The sequence below is a fragment of the Equus caballus genome, chromosome 6 (assembly GCF_041296265.1).
Source record: "Equus caballus isolate H_3958 breed thoroughbred chromosome 6, TB-T2T, whole genome shotgun sequence".
Classification (NCBI taxonomy): domain Eukaryota; kingdom Metazoa; phylum Chordata; class Mammalia; order Perissodactyla; family Equidae; genus Equus; species Equus caballus.
Window position 1 is genome coordinate 1,225,156 of NC_091689.1, and position 18,468 is coordinate 1,243,623.

At 39.1% G+C, this 18,468-nt stretch overlaps 1 protein-coding gene across 1 annotated transcript in view; it reads left to right on the plus strand.

Annotated features, from left to right (window-relative positions):
• Positions 1-2,405: 2,405 nt before the first annotated feature.
• The window catches only part of CPS1 (carbamoyl-phosphate synthase 1), a 117,197-nt gene continuing 101,134 nt past the window's right edge, over positions 2,406-18,468 (plus strand). Inside the window, exon 1 of the mRNA XM_001914709.6 lies at positions 2,406-2,822. Coding sequence (XP_001914744.1) covers positions 2,697-2,822 — 126 coding nt within the window. The 5' untranslated portion in view covers positions 2,406-2,696. The remainder of the gene's footprint in view (positions 2,823-18,468) is intronic.

An 18,468-nucleotide genomic window follows, 5' to 3' on the forward strand; every position in this document is an offset into this window, starting at 1 on the left:
TAATGTAACCTTCCTCACTAATGTAATAATTTTTTTTCCAGTCTGGTTGTTGACTTCAGTTTCTCTTGAATGCTCAAATAAGGAACTACTCACCATTTTACTTGTCAGCCTTTCCAATCCCCAAGATGACTGTGGAATCGCGATGGATGAATTTTCTCTCTCTAATTCAGAATATTTAACCAATATGTCCCAGCCTTCTGCCCCTTCCCATTGCATTCTAGTGACTAGAAACATGGACCATAGCCTCCATCCAGGATCTTTTACTGGCAAAAATGAAAGCCCATGACAGCTCTCAGGCCTACATTTTTCTTTAGGTTTTAGAGTCATGGAATTATATCCTAGAGTTGTTGGCATCTCTCTGGGAAACCATGTTTAGTCCATCATGCTTTTTAGTCAACTGTTATAAATGGTTATGAAGCTGCTTACTAATGTCTTTTCCTTATTCAAACTCTGGACTCCTCAGTACTCCAAGTGTCACGTTGAGTCAAAGCTCGGGGAATGAAGGCAGAAGTACACTGCGGTGTTCAGTGTATGGGCACCTCTGAGTAATGGGACCATGACTGGTTTAAATTCATTTTTCACCTTAAAATTCTTTCATAATAACTGTATGTCATTTTCTAATTAGGCTAAGGAAAGCCTCACTATATATTTTATATAGAGAGAGATACCTAGAATAGGACTAAACAGTAAATACTGTTTCTAAGTCCTATGTTCTCTAAGTTGGAATTTTCCTTCTGCCAGTTTCATCCTCCTCCTATTCATTTTTCATGACCTTTGCTTCACACAAATTTCACCTCTATTTCTTGTTCAAAACACTGCCATGACTACTATGAATACTATTTATGGATGGAAACCAACCATTTTAAGGCACACAAAGTCTTCCATGATACGGTTCGTATTCACTTCCCACCCTGCATCTAGGCTTTATCAGAATGTTCCAACTTTTATTTAATATGCCATATGATTTCATATGTCTGTGCTGTTTCTCATGCCATCCCTTCTCCTCCTCCATCTACTTTATATACTCTTATGCGTCTTTCAAGATACCACGTTCAACATAATCCCGTACTTAAATCTTACTGGACAAGCACAAGGGGAGTTGAGATTTTCTTATTTCTATCTATCTATTTATCTACCTGCCTATCTTCCCATTGCACTGGGACACACTATCATAACATTATTTATTTTATGAATTACTTATATACTCTAGATGGAGACTGTTTGGTTCAGCTTTCTGTCATGAGGAACTGTGAAGTAGTTTGTCCTCAGAGAATGTTTGTATATGAATACAGAATTCTGTAAGACAGAAGAAGATTAAGCTTAAACTTTGTTCCTTCTTTAAAAAAAAAAAAACAGCCCATCCTCTGTCCCCACCTCTGTTCTAACACTCGTCCTGTCAGTGAGGTTACAGTCTCTGTGCTGTTCTGTGTCCTCTTTCCATTATGGGAAGCCCTGGGGAGGCTTTATCCTTGGCCTCCTTTGCAAGGACATCAGTCAAAGGACAATGCTGCAGCGCTTCCTGATCTGCCTGGACACACAACTTAAATGAAAGCTTCCACTAGCCAGTGAGACCCTTCAGCTGCCTAATTAAACAGGAGATTGAAGGGCTAAGTGTATCAATTTCAACTCAGGTTGAAATATGAGAATTTACATGTAATTTTTTTTTTTTTTTTTTTTTTTTGCTGAGGAGGATTAGCCCTGAGCTAGCATCTGTTGCCAGTCTTTCTCTATTTTATAGGTGGGTCACCACAACAGCATGGCTGATGAGTGGTGTATGTCTGCGCTGGGGATCCAAACCTGTGATCCCAGGCTGCTGAAGCATAGCACACCGAACCTAACCACCAGGCCACAGGGCTGGCCCCTGTAACATTTTAACAACTGGAAAAAATCTTGACTTAGGAATAGTACTTACATTAAAATCAATGTTTGCCATTGTTTCATATACTTATAAATTTAACACTTAAGAAGGACGTAATAAGCTACTTTGCTCCAGTTGTGTTTTATTTAATATTACTGACTGATTTAAAATTTGAAACCCAGAATCATACAATAGGAAGAATGTATGTACTACTTTATTAACTCAAAAGACCATATAGTTAGGTTTACTCTATATTTGTAGAGAAAAGTTTATTCTGATGTCCTTTTTACTGTATGTGGTTTCCATTGTCTTTTTCCAAGCGGAAAATGGCAAGTCTTCATGTTTCTTTGGGAAGCCGCAGTCTCTTTTGAGGGAAATTAGTTATCACATCTAACACAAGTAAAGCCTTTGCTCCTTGGCACTATCAGAAAGTTGCTCTCTTTAGGGTAAGTGGGATTCTTAGAGTCGTCAACTGTGTCTGGGTCATTCTACTCAGCTGCATAAACAATTCCTTTGACGGGTGAGTGGTTTTCTACGACACAGCATTATCTCAGCAGGAGAAGTCAGTGTTTGATGTGTTGCAATTTGTGTTACATGTCCATGGAACATCTCTGGATGTTATCTTGGGAGGAGGGGTTAAGAGAGGGAGGAGCTGTGGCTGAAGACATTTAATGGCAGAATGAATGGAAATTCAAAGATCGCTGTGCAGTCAGCCTTAAACCCCGACTGCACACCCCTCCACAGCTTTCCTTCACATTCAATAAAAATTCTCATAACAAAATTCTCATAAGATATATGTAATTCCATTTAATTTTAGTCACAACTCAACATCTTCAAGATGACGAGGATTTTGACAGCTTGCCAAGTGGTGAAGGCCCTGAAGACTGGTTTTGGCTTCACCAAGGTGACCGCACACCATCCATGGAGATTTTCAAGACCCGGCATCAGGCTCCTTTCTGTCAAGGTAACGTTCCCATAGTCATTGTTTCTGGTAAAATCCTATGGGGTGTAGTTCAGCTCGAAGCAGAGGCGTCACTTACGAAGCAATATCAGATTTGAACGTAGTTCTGAAGTGCTAATTTATTAATATTTGCTTTACTCTAGAGCCTACTGATTTAGCAAGTGCTCATTTTTATCTGCTTTGAGTAAAATTATGGTAATTTTCACCCAACATAAAGAAGGGTCACAATTCCTGTGAACATACAAGATGTAAGTTTTCTGTTGAGAAAGTAAATATTTTTAAAGGCTGTCGGGGCTTTGTCTGTGCCAGACACTATTGCCCACAGTCTGGGTTCGCACATGGAGTTGCTTCTCTGTGCACGAGCCACGTCACAGTAGGTGGAGTGCTGAGCCTTTATTTTGTGTCAGCTCACTGAAAAGTTTTCTCTTTTGAAATATCACTTTTTGGGAGAAAATTTTGGAAGGATAATATCTACATAATTTGGACAGCTGCAGATCGTCTTGTAGACAGCGCCTTTGCTTTTTCCTTTTTCCTCTTAGCCCTTCTTTTAGAAGGCCAAATTCATTATTTTTATTTTGCAGATTCAGACACGGAGGCAATTAGCAGCCGATGATTCCGCCCCTCCGAGTTGGTCTGTCCTGAGGGACAGGTCCGGGGAGGCAGCATTAGTGCTCTTCCCCTGCCCCACGATAGAATTGTGAGATTCCAGGAGGAACTTCTGTTCCTTGCTATAGCTTTATGACGACATTTGTTACCAGAGAAGTCTGAAATTACTCCATGGGAACTTTGCCATGAAAATCATCCTTAGTGAATATAAAGTTTAAACAATCACAGAAGCTTTAAATATACTGCTTCTATAGTAGTAAGAGCTGTAAAAAGCGAAGCAGGAAAAAACCCCAAACAACCCCTATCTGTTGATGTGAAAATAGATTCTCATGGATTTGAGTGTTCTGCTTATACTTTGCTCACTGGGTTGACTGCAGAACCCTCCAGATGCTTCCACAGCTCTACTCATGTCAGGACTCAATATGATTGTAGCCTCGAGTGATACCTGCAGGGCTAAGCAATCCCCACAGATTCTCATGGCCTCCACTGATAGGAGTGGGAGAAGAATAGAAATAAAAGGAAAGGAAGAGAGAGAGAGACAGAAAGAGGCAGGAGGTGAGGAGTGAGGGAGGGGGAAGAGCGAGAGAGAGTGAGAGAGAACTAGCTCAAGATCTCAAGAGAAAGCATAAGGAACTACCATTTTAAATTAAGAAACCCAACCATTTTCTTGGATTCAGTTTAATCGTAAAAAGAGAACATTATGGGCTGGCCCCGTGGCCGAGTGGTTAACTTCGCATGCTCCACTTTGGCGGCCCAAGGTTTCATGGGTTTGGATCCTGGGCACGGACATGGCCCCACACATCAGGCCACGCTGAGGTGGCATCCCACATGCCACAACTAGAAGGACCCACAACTAAAATATGCAACTATATACTGGGGAGATTTGGGGAGAAAAAGCAGGAACAAAAGAAGATTGGCAACAGTTGTTAGCTCAGGTGCCAATCTAAAAGAAAACGAAAAGAGAGAGAGCCTTAAAAGAGATACGTTCTAAAACATCATCAAAGATGTATTGACTAGATATAAACTATGAGAGTGAATATTTGGTTTCAGTTTAGTGTTAGTATATCTCACGGGTACTCATCTATCACTTCGGAGAAAACAAATAGGAGTGACAATAATATCACCTAGTGTTAAATGTGTCTTCTGAGACTTCAAAGTTGTGTCCCTTGGAATATCTTCTTCTCACAAAAATAGGCAGATAGAGATAGGAGTGTCTCCAAGAAACACCAGAAACAGAGAAATTGATGACTACTTAAAATGGCACAGAAGTGACTGAGATTAGAAGCCACTTCTCCATGATCGTAATAAGTGCTCTAGGCAACCACAATAAAATGGTTTAATTATGTGGATGGACAACTGTGAAAGTAGTTTTTCTAGCTCTGGGTGGCAGCTCTATTTTAAGGATCTGCCAAAGTTCACAGCCAAGAATGACAAATTTGTAGGAAGAATAAGCCATCATTTCATGGTATAAAAGCCATTACTCAAACTCAATCATTTCTGGCCAGAGTTTTGGAGAAATGCCAGGTATGAAAAATAGAAGATCTTGAACTTCACAATAGTGAATTAAAATTCTATGCAGCAGTCCAAGGGGGCTTGTGTTGTTACTCACTTATTCTGAAACAGTCTTCTATCTACTTTTCTTCCTGCCTTCAGGAAGAAGGCTCAACTCTCTTAGAAAGACATATCCTCGTTTACTCTTTTTAGATGGGCGTCATATTTTAAAGATAGTTAAAATCATTAGGACGTGGTTACATAATGGTTGGTGAAGGGCAGCGGGGACAGTCGCTAACCGCCAGTAGCCTTATAGCTGGTTGTAGATGGTAAATGGACTGTGGAGGACACCCTGTGGTCAGATCCATCGGCGCTGCCTTGTAAACTGGCTGTCTTTTCAATGTCTTTGGAGGCATTTTTTCTCTCCCGTTGGTACCAGGCGGAGGAAGTGGCTTGACGACAGCAGTGACGCACCTGTCCCTTATGTGGTGTTCCTCGTGTGTTTATGGCTGACATTTAGAGAGCATACCTTGCCAACAGTCACAGTTGTATTTCACATATAGGGAAGAGGAAAGAATTTCAAGGTGCTTTACATCTTAAAGGAATTTGATACCAAGGATTTACATGACCAACCACCATAAAGTATGAACGTTTTAGAGATGATAATCTTTTTCTATTAGTATTGGAAATGTTCAGTGCTCATTATTATATTCAGCCAGTTGCTGCTGTGTAGTGGAAGCACACTGGGTGGAATAAGAAGATGTGGATTCCAAGCCCTCTTATTCACTTATTAATGCCGTGAACTTAGTCAAGTCACATCTTCTCTCCAAACCTAAATTTTCTCATCTGTAGTGGGGAAATGATTCTTGACTTACTCAAAGGATTGTGTGATCAACACACATGGTCAGTGCTTAAAAATCTATAAAATACCTTAAAAGCAAAAACTGGACTCTTAAAAAAAATTCTGTTCTATACATTTTAGTAGAAGAACTTAGTAGAGAGTTAGATCAGAGTTTCTTCATGGACTACAAATTATCACAATGACAAGATGTCTGATAAAAATTCTCAAATATTTATAACGATGACTTTTTCACCTTTGCCTTAAGAATAAACCTCTCTCTACAGAGATATTGCTTATACGGTCATGAGTTGTTTAATGACGAGGATGTATTCTCAGAAACGCATCATTAGATGATTTTGTCGTCGTGTGAACATCATAGCGTGCACTTACACAAACCTAGAATGTACAGCCTACTACACGCCCGGGCTGTGTGGTGCTAATCTTATGGGACCACTGTTGAATGCACAGTCTGTCGCTCAATGAAATGTCCTTATGTAGCAAATGACTAAAATAAATTAGACTCAGAACTATGAAGCAAATAATCTTTTTCTCACTATGGTGAATTCAATTCCAAAAGTCAGGATGTACATCTTAATATCCTAATTAATTAATTAATTAATTAACAAGTGAATATTGAAACTTCTACCCTGGAAGTTATATATACAGGGAGAGTAATAAGTGAACAGTAAGTGAACAGTTTCTGACTTCAAGAAACTTATAGATTTAAAAATCCTGGGTTCACAAGTCTTGGAAAGTCACCGAGACCAAATGGTTTTATTTTCACTTGCAAATGAACTTGGAAATCAAAGGTATTAAATTGAAAAGGTTAAGATCCCTATGAATATAAAAGAGTTCAATAAGCACTGCTTCTAACATGAATCATTTTTAAAAATGGTGGCTGTGTTATGATTAAGCCGGGCCGTTAGAGTTCTTGCGTCCTTCTATCTGGGGCTTCAGATGCGAGGGAGCCCCAGGGATCATTATGCCCTTTGAAAGGTCTTCATTTCGTAAGATACTACATTCTGATTCTAACACACAAGTAACTATTTAGCTCAGTCTTGAGGAGCTATTGTCATTTGATGAGAAACTGGCAACTACAAAAATTCCTACAATTAGAATTGTTTAGTTATATTGTAGTAGTGTTGAAAACATTCACAGGAAATAGAGTTTGCTCATATACATTGCAGCCTTTTGGTATATATTAGAGGTGAGGTTGGGGTAGGGTTATTGCACAGTTACAAGAATAACTACTGTATCCAACTTTCAGTACATAGAGATATGTTTTAGGGCCAGATTTCTTCCATGATAATCCAAATTTCTGAAATAATCAATTATGGTCCAATCCCAAATGAGCAGTGTCAGGATGAGTTTGGATGATTAGCACCTTCACATATTTTTTGTGGACAATATTTCTTTAATTGGGACGTGGCCTCTCTTTTGAACATTTTTGTTTATGTACTCCACTTTTTTTTTGGGGGGTGGGGTGAGGAAGATTGTCCCTGAGCCAACATCTGTTGTCAATCCTCCTCTTTTTGCTTGAGGAAGATTGTCCCTGAGCTAACATCCGTGCCAATCTTTCTCTACTTTGTATTGGGATGCAACCACAGCAGGGCTTCATGAGCAGTGTGTAGGTCTGCGCCTGGGATCCAACCTGTGAACCCTGGGCTGCAGAAGTGGAGCCAGCTAACTTAACCACTACGCCAGGGGGCTGGCCCTATGCACTCCACTTTTTGTATACCCCCTTTCTTTCATTTGTTTGTCATCAACAGTGTCTTGACCTTTTGAGCTTCTTGCCATAAAACCCTTGAAGAAGCTGTAGTTGAACAGGGCCCAGACTAGAGGCGGGTGAGTGAGCCCCAAGGTGCCACACTGGAGGAGGCTATCACTACCAGGGCCGTGGTGCCTCCTTCGATGTTGTGCCCCAGGCTCCTCACTCACCTCACCCTAGTTCCAGCCCTGGGTCAGAAGCTAAGAATTCCGGCTGGGGGAATGCTGAGAGAACTGGCACTGGCTCAGGATCCCCCTCCCTCTGATGGCACCTCAAGTTTCTATTTGGCCATGCTTAGTCAGACTTACTGATGGGTTAAAGGCCAATTTAGGTCCTACCGTTGAAGAAAAAGGAGAACACTCCTCTGTTCTCACGTCTTCCTTAGACATTCTTCATGTTTCTGACTGGTACCAAAGGTTGGAGGTGTAGTAGAGTTCCCAATCTCTCCTAAGCAATGGTCATATCAGAGCTCGCTTCAAAGCTTCGGGAGTTTGCTGTGCACGACAACACCCTTGATTGACCGGTACTCCCTCGGGTCTTTACATGACTGAGGATGAACACAGCTGCATGGGCCGGGGTCAGACTTGGTGACGGACTCCTTAGCCCTAGTGGTCTCCAGCTTACACTGCATTTTCTTCATCTGGTCTAAATGAATTCAATTGTGAAAATAGTTTCAAGGCTCCTCTATTCTTTTTATTTTTTTTTTCAATTTCATAAATGCCATATATTGACTTTTAAATTTCATAGGGAGATTATTGACTAATGTGAAGTTCTTACAAGTGAATCAACAGGATTTCTCTATCCCTCAGTATTTTACTGAATAAGTTTCTTCTGTGTTGTTGATCTAAATATAAGACCACGTTACTTTCCTACCATAGACTAGAAATGAGTTTACACTATTGGAGATCCCTCCAAGATTCAGAACAGTTCACCACACAGCAGATGCCCACCACGTACTTGTTAATAAATCTGCACTTTATGACTGTATTTGGTAAAGCAATTTTTCTAAATGCTATATTTTATTTTAATGAGAAACAACTAGAATAAAGATTACTTATGAATTTGACTCATTTGTTTATAAATGTCCAGAACATAGAAGCATTCAAGTAAATTAACCTTGTGATTTTTTCCCCAACACTGGTTTATGTTTAACCAAAGGCAGATGACTGAAATTTAACTTAGAATGTTGTAAGCCTATTAGCTTAGGATGTTGTAAGGCTTAATTGATTACTGCTGTTCCACGACTTTGAAATCATCAAGTGTTGGACATTGTAACTGCAGAGAAGTCTCCTTAAATATTCTAGACATAGCAAACTGTGCTGTAATTCCGAACTTTAGGTATCCGTATTTTGATCACGTAACTCCAAGAATCAAAAATAAATTTCATTTACTAGTAAAGAATACTTCAAGATTTTAACTTTTTACTATATTATCTATACAATAATAAACTGAAATAAAGTCTGGCTTTAAGCTTCCTGCTTTCCAAAGTACGGTTCAGATTTATTTTATTCTTAAGAGGATGAGTACTGATATGAACTAATAGCTGAGAAACATCAGGTAAGTCAGAAATCAAATATGTTATATAACTTTAGGCCTTGGTGAAAACGGAAATGAACACATGGGCCCTCCACTTTTTCTGATATGCAGATACTTTACAAAGACAAGTGATTTACCAGTCGGATTCCCAGAGTAAATCAGTTTCATTTCCACTACTAGCTTAAGGAGATTATTGTGGCTATAATGTTTTATATTCAAATCTTTTACAGAACTTATTGCTAAATTAGCTTGAGGCTTTATACCCAGAATATTTTACTGGTGAATTCCCACACCTATGGGAGGAAACAGTGCTGTTCTTCCCATCTCACAGATGGGTAAGTGGTATAGTAAATGCAAGGACACGTGGGTGTCTGTTTTTGTACACAAAGTGAAGCATATATGTAGCAAATTTGCTTAGAACTTTAATTAGGCCTCAAATCCCACATGGATCTTTTTTTTTTTATTTTGTTATTTTTTAAAGATTTTATTTTTTCTTTTTCCTCCCCAAAGCCCCCCGGTACATAGCTGTATATTCTTCGTTGGGGTCCTTCTAGTTGTGGCATGTGGGACGCTGCCTCAGTGTGGTTTGATGAGCAGGGCCATGTCCGCGGCCAGGATTCGAACCAACGAAACACTGGGCCGCCTGCAGCGGAGCACGCGAACTTAACCACTCGGCCATGGGGCCAGCCCCTACACATGGATCTTTTTAATTGGACATTTTGTGACTGTGCTTGTATATCTGAAGCCATCGCTTAACCTGGCTTCAGAATGCTCCAAATAGTTTCTCCTGGTGTAATTTTATGGCTTGATCAAGAGTCCACTTATGTACTGCACTTTATTTCAATACAAAATAGATTTTTCTTTTCCTTTTCCTTGTTGTTGGGTTCCATTTTGAGAATGGGTTAAGTCAAAGAATCAGTAAGGATTCTTGCTTTTATAGCCATAAGTAATTCTATAAATATGATATTTTACAGCAATGCTGTTTAGTTGACATATTTCTTCCACTTCAACCAAAATATTGTCACGTGCTTGAACAACATTCTGTTCTTCAATTTTCAATTTGCTTCTTTCTCATGTAGTCCTGTAAGCTCCACAGATGCAGAAGTCTAATGAGGTAGGTGTTTGCCATAAGAAATTTTAGATCGCAAGAAGAGTCTCATTTTGACTTGTTTCCGGTGTCTTGAACTAAAGGAGCCAAAGAAAACTGGGTCAGAGTAAAGGATCGGTATCCTCAAAGTTAGCCCAGAATGATGCTGGGATGTGGAACGATAAATGAACAACGAGGGGATTAGTTTTAATAACATAACACTGAACTCAAAGGAAAAGCCTAACGACAATAATAAACACGAGACCATTTCAAAATTTTTATAGCTTACATTACAAATTATGTTTGAATTTTGACTGTGACTTCCTAAGACTGAGCCCTCTAAATCAATCGAACATAGCACCAGGGACACACTTTCAAAGCTTTTGGAAGGAGAATTGAGCTGTGTGACTTCCATTAATAGCTGCTGCATTGTTCTTCTGCTAGAAATGCTTTGAAACATCTACCCTTTTAAACCTGATCTCAAACAGAGAGAATGAGTGTAAAATTCCGGTCATTTATTCGTGGTCTCACAAAGCCAATCAATCATCTTACTAGGAACTAAAAATAGACCCATCAGTGCTGGTTTACAATGAGTTTTAATTTTAGGGAAAAATTAAAAGCCCTAAAGAGATGAGATGTTTAGGGAAAATGTCAGCTCTACTTGCCGTATCAAGTTCTTGAAATGTCATTGAAAAAATAAAAAAATTTTAAGATGTGGTGAAACAATAATATCAACATCCACAGCAGACAAACCAACAGAGAAATAGAGAATTTATTGCAATTTCTACTTATATGCAACCCTGTTCACAAATATGTACTTTCATCAAAGATTATTTAGAATTTGTGAAAGAATTCCCAGGTTTTACAAATATGAGAAAGCACAATAGCCAAAGATTGCCGAGCTTGTTAAAATGCCCATTATAAAAGCAATATAAAACTAGCGATCATATAGATATTTGTGTAATTCACTTTAACTTAGAGAAAAATAAAATTGTAAAATAAAAGATTAAGAATGGAGTAACTGCATATATATAGGAAAATTCAGTTTTGGCCCAGTCAAATATTATGCGTGGAAAAACTACAATTTTGATGTTCCTCCTATAAGTTTGCAGATAAAAGTACCATTTAGTATTACTGGACATGGAGACTTCTAATTTCAACCTTTAATCCTCAAAATCATATAAAGTCACTAGGAAACACAATTTTTGACTCCTTATTTTATAACCTAACTGGCTCCCAGATCCACAATATCTGTGTGTTCCAGGCTAAAAGAAATCACACTAGGAGGATAAACTAGTTTTAATGCATTTTCCTTGCAATCCATATTGGTTACAAACTCTTGGCCTATTTTTTCCGGGGAGGGGGAGGGGCTGATTCGTATGTTTTCCAAACATAGTTACACAGATGGGAGAAAAATATAACTCTGAAGAGGTGGAGATAACGGTATTATTTGCAGATACAATTTAAACAGTGGTTCAGGGTGAATCAAGAGCTTTTTAGAAGATGTAGAGAAATTTCTCTCCCCCTCTGTGTGTGCACGAGTTTTATTTTAGGCAGTTGCATGCTGAACTTGTACTCAGTGGCCCCAAGAAAGTGAATGTCCACTCTTGGACATTGGGCAACTTGGGGATACCGTTAGCTTTGGCCTAAGGACTTTTTTATTTATTTATTTATTTTTTATTTTTTCCTTTTTCTCCCCAAAGCCCCCCCGGTACATAGTTGTATATTCTTCGTTGTGGGTCCTTCTAGTTGTGGTATGTGGGACGCTGCCTCAGCGTGGTTTGATGAGCAGTGTCATGTCCGCGCCCAGGATTCGAACCAACGAAACACTGGGCCGCCTGCAGCGGAGCGCGCGAATTTAACCACTCGGCCACGGGGCCAGCCCCTTTGGCCTAAGGACTTTGACTGACCTTTAAGTGCTGTGTCCAATTCACTTGAAGTTTGGGCTAATTCTCATGTTTCAGGGATACATGAAGAACAGGAATCGTTCACATGTCCTGCAGTGTTCTACATGCAGCTGGTAGTTTCTGAGATGGAACCCTCATAAATAGCAGACGTTTCTTTCTTGAGGTTCTCCAAAGCCTTTGGATTCTTATCCAGACTCATTTGGTTTAAGCGTTTATCATGACTTAGGTTCTCCGGAAGCAGACAGACACTGACATGGTGTTTGGGGAGTCAGACGTTTATTGGAGAACAACTTTGGTGGAGGGAAGTTCGAGGAAACAGGATCGGCAGAGAAGAAATAAGCTATGATACAGGTGTGACAAGGCTTCAGTCAACCTGATAGGAGGCTCTGGCCCTTTAACGTTTCCTGTGTTGGTCCTGGGCCTTTCTGTCCCTGCCTGGCTCGGTCACTCCTGCGGGGCCTGGGCTGCTCCCCGAAGGGCATGAGCCGAGGCGGCTCTCTGCGGCGAGGCAGACCCTGAAGCCCCGAGAGCCGGGGCCTGGCCGCCAGGCTCGCTCCGCGCGGCGGGGCAGCAGGTCCTTCCTGGAGGGAAGCTGGGCGCGCGCCTCCGCTCCAGCGTCTGTGGTCCTAGCAGTCGCGAGAGCTTGGGAACTCCAGGACCCGGGATCGGTGCGAACAGTTCCCAAAACCCGTTTGTTCTCCTCAGACTACAGGATACAATGAACGACTCGACATTTCACTCTGACAATTTGCAGACTTACAAAGAGGTAGTTCTCGGTCGGCCTGGGCGTGTTGCAGCGCACCCATGGCAGTTTCGAATTAAAGTTTTTATAGATAAACTTAAGTAGAGTTCACGATTGAATTGCTTTTTATCTCCATTTAAAAAGTTGGAAAGCAGAAATAGAAGTAAGCTTAGAAAAAGTAAAAGGGGTAACACAACTCAGTTTATGCTGAAATTTTCTACATGTTGGCTCCCAGGGTAGGACTATGGTAAAGAGGTGGGAGAGTGTCGATTCCAGGTCGTACTGATGAGGTTCCGAAACCACTACTCCTCCATTTACTAGTGGACTGATCTTTACTACTGTAAGCCTGAGTTAGCTCAGCTGTAGGATGGAGAGCTTAATATTACCTACCTCAGTGTTTTCCGGGAGGGTTAGAGGAGAAAATCCATTAATATCTTTAGAGACAGTGTTATCTATTATTAGTGATGTCTTAAGGAGGGGATCAAAGTGGAGTTCTCAGTGAGGGCAATGTGCTCTTAAACACATTTTTCCAACATAGCTTCATGATTCTATTTGAAGTAAGATATCTTTCTCAGAACAGGAAAAGGTTATCATTTAAATCTATATGCACAATTTATTTGTACAACTCCTTTAGAATTTAATAAGCATAGATAACTATGTATGCAGTCTGGTTTATGTCTTAATAGGGTCTCATTAAATAAATGCCAAAGGGTAGTAATAGGATAGTGACAGGTCAATCTGCTTCTATAAGGAATGCTTAAGAAATGGTGATGCTTTAGTTTTTTCAAATATAGGGATTACTCCAGAATTTAAAGAAAACCAAAAAAGTACAAAATGGGAGGTGCTTTAACATATGGACTCAAACTAGAGAAAAATTGAAGTATGTATGTTTACTTAGTAGTCTCAAAATTAATTATACAAATATTTACTGAGTGCCAAGTATGTACCAGCACTGTACGTAAACCTCAACAACAATAACCATAAAAATAGAGGCGCCTCAGTTTTTTTAGAAGGGGATAAAAACGGACTAATTATTAGTTGTAAACTATTTGAGAATTTGGTATAGAAACGTAATTAATTAATGTAATTATGAGACTGCATCAGTGAATTAAATAAATTTATTTTTTATTTTATTTATTTAAAAAATTTACTACTGACCTACAGTAGTTTGGCAAGCATTTTAGATGGAAAGTAAAGGGAAAACAGAGAGTGATTGGGTTATGTATGCAGAATCCAGTTTTATTCCTTTTTCCCAGTGATGGAGAATTAGATTTTCGTTAACCTAAAATAGCTACTAATATTAATAATGGAAACAATTAATTAGGAAACCCAAAGAATGAAGATTAGAAAGCATAGACGACTCTTCTGAAGATGCTAGCTGCACAACACCTAGCTGGCGTGGAAACCTAGGGGTGCTTATTCAGCAATGATTGCTGACACAGCTGCAATTCATTCTTCACTTTCATCTTCCATCCTTTAGCATGAACTATACCTGTGTGGAATATCTGTCCTTGCTTTCAAGAGGAGAAGGTAAAATTAGTAAATAAAATAAAATAAAAGCCATGGAAAACAAAAACCGGAAACCAGTGGGCATCAAAGTACTGTTTTGAAACACCATGGTGTCAGCATGAGGGGCAATGTTATACAGCAGATCACTGGGACTTACTCATCTTGAATAATTGAGACTTTGCGTCCGTTGATTAGCAACTCCCTATTTCTCCCTTTCTCTAGTCCCTGGCAACTATGATTCTCTCTGATTCTATGAGTTTGACTTTTAGATACCTCATATAAGTGAAATCATGCAGTATTTGTCCTTCAGTGACTGGCTTATTTCACTTAGCATATTGTCCTCAAGGTTCATCCATGTTGTCATATGTAGCAGGATTTCCTTCCTTTTTAAAAACTGAGTAATATTCCATTGTATGTATACACCACATTTTCTTCATCCATTCCCCTGCTGATGGACATTTAGGTTATTTCCACATCTTGGCTACTGTGAACAGGGCTGCAGTAAGTATTGGAGTGCTAATGTCTCTTTGAGATCCTGATTTCAATTCTTTGGATAAGATCTAGAAGTAGGATTGCTGGATCATATGGTACTTCCAGTTTTAATTTTTTTGAGAAATCTCCATGCTGTTTTCCATGGTGGCTGCACCATTTTGCATTCCCATCAACAGTGGAATTATTTTTAATTGGAGTAATAACTATTTAAGTAACTTTGTTATCTAGCCCGTGGGACCACATGTGATTTGAAAGTTGTTACTCCCAAGAGATGTGAGGAATGATGCCAAAGGGAGAGAGACTGAAACTCCAATATCTTACTATTAGACAATATCTTTGATTCTGAAAGATTTGTAAGACTAACCACTACTGGAAAAATATCGAATTAAAAATGTGTTTTAGAAAAGAGTTCAACCAAAAATAAAACAAATGAATTAAGAATTTAATATGTGGTTAAGAGTAAGAATTACATTGAAAATAAAATGAAAAAAACAAATGTTTAATATTTTCAGTATTAAAAGAAATAATGGGAAAGATGGGTGTGGGGTAAGAGAGCATGTGCTTATACTTTTTCCTGCTGTAACTTTTCTTCTTTTACCGAATTCATTGTTTAATCATCTAGCAGTAATCTGCTAAACAGTTGGTAGATTATCTGAGTAAAGTAATTTTACCAAAGTGTGAGCAAAGCTTAATTATGATGTAATGGCTTTATAAAAAGGAACTGCTGCAGCCACTTACATCTCCACTTGGTGGAACATGGAAGAGAAAATACCACTGGAGCAGGTGTTCTTTATTCCCTTCCCTCGTCTCCTAGGAGGTGAACCACATGGAATTCAGTATAGCTATAAATTGCCGTGGCTTCTCACCTTTGTGAGCAGAGCCTAAGAAGAAGAGTCAAAATATGAGTGGAGCAAGGCAGGAGTGCAATTTGCAAGCTGGTTACGTCCCAAAGAAACAAACGTAAAATTACACAGCATCTTTGCCACCTATAGTCATTTCTTCATTCATTCATTCATTCATTCAACCAATCAGTATTTGCTAGATATCTACTACCGGTAGGATTTGTGGGGTGATACCTAATCATATCTTCTCCTTAACCTCTAAATTTAGAATCAGTTGAGAAATAAGACATAGTATTCAACAGATGTAGATCTGAATGTTAGCTTTATTACTGTGAAAGCTATTTGGAAAACATTGCCTAGATATGCAACCAAATGAGCTTCTTAGAACTTACATTCCCTGAGTCAAATGTATTCAGTCACAACTGCACATCTCCCGCCCTGATGTACAACTGAGAACTGGTATCTTTGAAAAGAGAGTTAAGAAGGGCTGAACTAGTTTTGCTCAATTCCGTTCCCAAAGCTGCCAGTCACTCCTGTTACCTCTACCTAGTGGGCCCGGGGTTAAATGGCCTTTCCAAAGTCCCTGAAAGTTAACTTTGTGGACCAAGGTCTGAATTCAGAGACGTGCAAAATGACTTCCACAATCACCTACTATGTGCCCAATGCTGGGTTATGTGCTGGTGATGCTGCCTTGGACAGAGAGGGCAGGGTCTCCGTCCTCGATGTTGTCTTGTGTTGCCTCTAATCTTATTGGAGAAATTAGTCATATACTTGGATGTAGGGCAGTGAATTATAAGTGCCAATTTTTGTTTAACCTTAACTTTGGAAAGGACAAGTCTTTTACTGCTCGTTTGGTTAATGTACAAAGATGATCAGCTGGATTTTGGATAGGTAGAGAGAAGAGCGGGCAGGAATGAGCGTAAGATCTTGGGCATATCTAAGTCATAACGCCTAGGAGCTCTTCAAGGCTTGTTTTTCTGACAAAGTCTCCAAAGGCATCTGCAGAATTGACCTTTAATACAAAACAATTGATCAAGAGTACAAATCCAGGACCAAAACTCAGGAAATAAACAAAGAAACAAACCAAAAAACAAGTGAAATCCATATTTTACCAGGCAGGGTACAGGAGGGAAAGAGAAAGCCAAAGGGTGGAAGGTGGAAGAGATGATGAAAATTGCTCTCTCCAGCCCAACCTCATTTCTGCTCCTTCTTCTTCCCTTCCATTCCAAAGAGCCCAATTTCCAACAGTCCCTAACGGACAGCGTTGTGCGTGGATTGGAATGGATGGGGCAGGGTAGAGGAAGGGATTGGCTGTGGTCTATGAATTTTTTTCTTTCCCTAAGGCGTCTGCTTTTCTCCAGAAGTCTGCCCTATCGGTACTTAAAATAATTCCTCCCTGGTTGAATGGAAAATTATAGTCGTATCCTGAAATGTCTTTCTGAACTGGTTTCTAATTTAGATTATGAGTATACAAGCAAATTTGGGTAATAGTTATTTAGGGAATAGAGTTATATATATATATACACATACACATTTTTTTCCAAATGGATAGTTATTTTATCTTTCAAAATCTGTGATCTAAGCATTTGCCAAAAAGAATGCACTTGACCTTATTGAAATGAGATTTCCAGATAGAAGCTGCATTTTCCGCTGCCCCTGTGGTAAGAGTTCTCTTCTTGTTACCTTTAGTGGACTGTGTATGTTTGGGTTGATAAATAACATTGAGTGGAGAAAAAGGATTGATTTACATTTGATTAATAAAGGTAGTTTAAAAATCTCTTAACTACTAAGCTGAAGACTAATTATAGACTAGGCTACAACCCGTGTTTGTTGAATTTGTTCAACCCAAAGACTAGACACAACCCGAAACTTCTTTGTTATAGTTCAGCATTTTATTGTCCATTTGGTTGAGCCAATATGAATAAAAGGTAGGGGCCCAGCCCTGTGGCCAAGTGGTTAAGTTTCCGCCAGTTCGGATCCTGGGTGTGGACATGGTACCACTCATCAGGCCACACAAAGGTGGCATTCCACACAGCACAACCAGAAGGACCTACAACTATAATCTACAACTATGTACTGGGGGCTTTGGGGAGAAGAAGAAGAAGAAAAAAAAAGAAGATTGGCAACAGATGTTAGCTCAGGTGCCAAAAAAAGAAAAAAGAGACAAAAAGGAATAAAAGGTAAAAACAACAGCTAACTAGTCCTTTGACTTTGAGGTGCTTAAATCTAAAGTTAGATGATGAATTAAAAGTTAAATTTTTTTATTGGGTATGATCTTGAGATTTGAAGAATATTCTTATAATTTTATATGCATTTAATAGGTGATAAAGAATTGTACTATAATGAAAATGAGTACTCAATTAAAATTAATCCTCTAAGTGGATCTTGTCACACCTGGAATTTAATTTATATGAAGGTTTTACTAAGATAAGTTATTTGAATATTAGTAAAAGATCCAGAGGGCAAAAAGTAAAATGAAGAGCTGTAAAGACATATTAACAGAATTGAGACTGTTTATCCCAAGTCAAGGAAAAAAACCAAAGTAGCCATCTGCAAATAAGGCTCATATAAGTATTCGTAGTTAGAAAGAGAACAGTTGTTCTGCATGTCTAGGGAGAGCAAAACAGACTAAAATCCTTCTCAATTCCACCAGGAGGCAGTTAGATTAGACTCACTTTAGGCTTTGTTGCTTGCTTGTATAACTCTGTAAGAGACAGGCAGCAGCAAGTTAGACTCACATTTCAAACTGAGCAAGGTGAATAATAGTACCTGTTTATTCAACTAATTTTGATGAGTAAAAAGTAAATAGTGTCCAATGTTCAAAATAA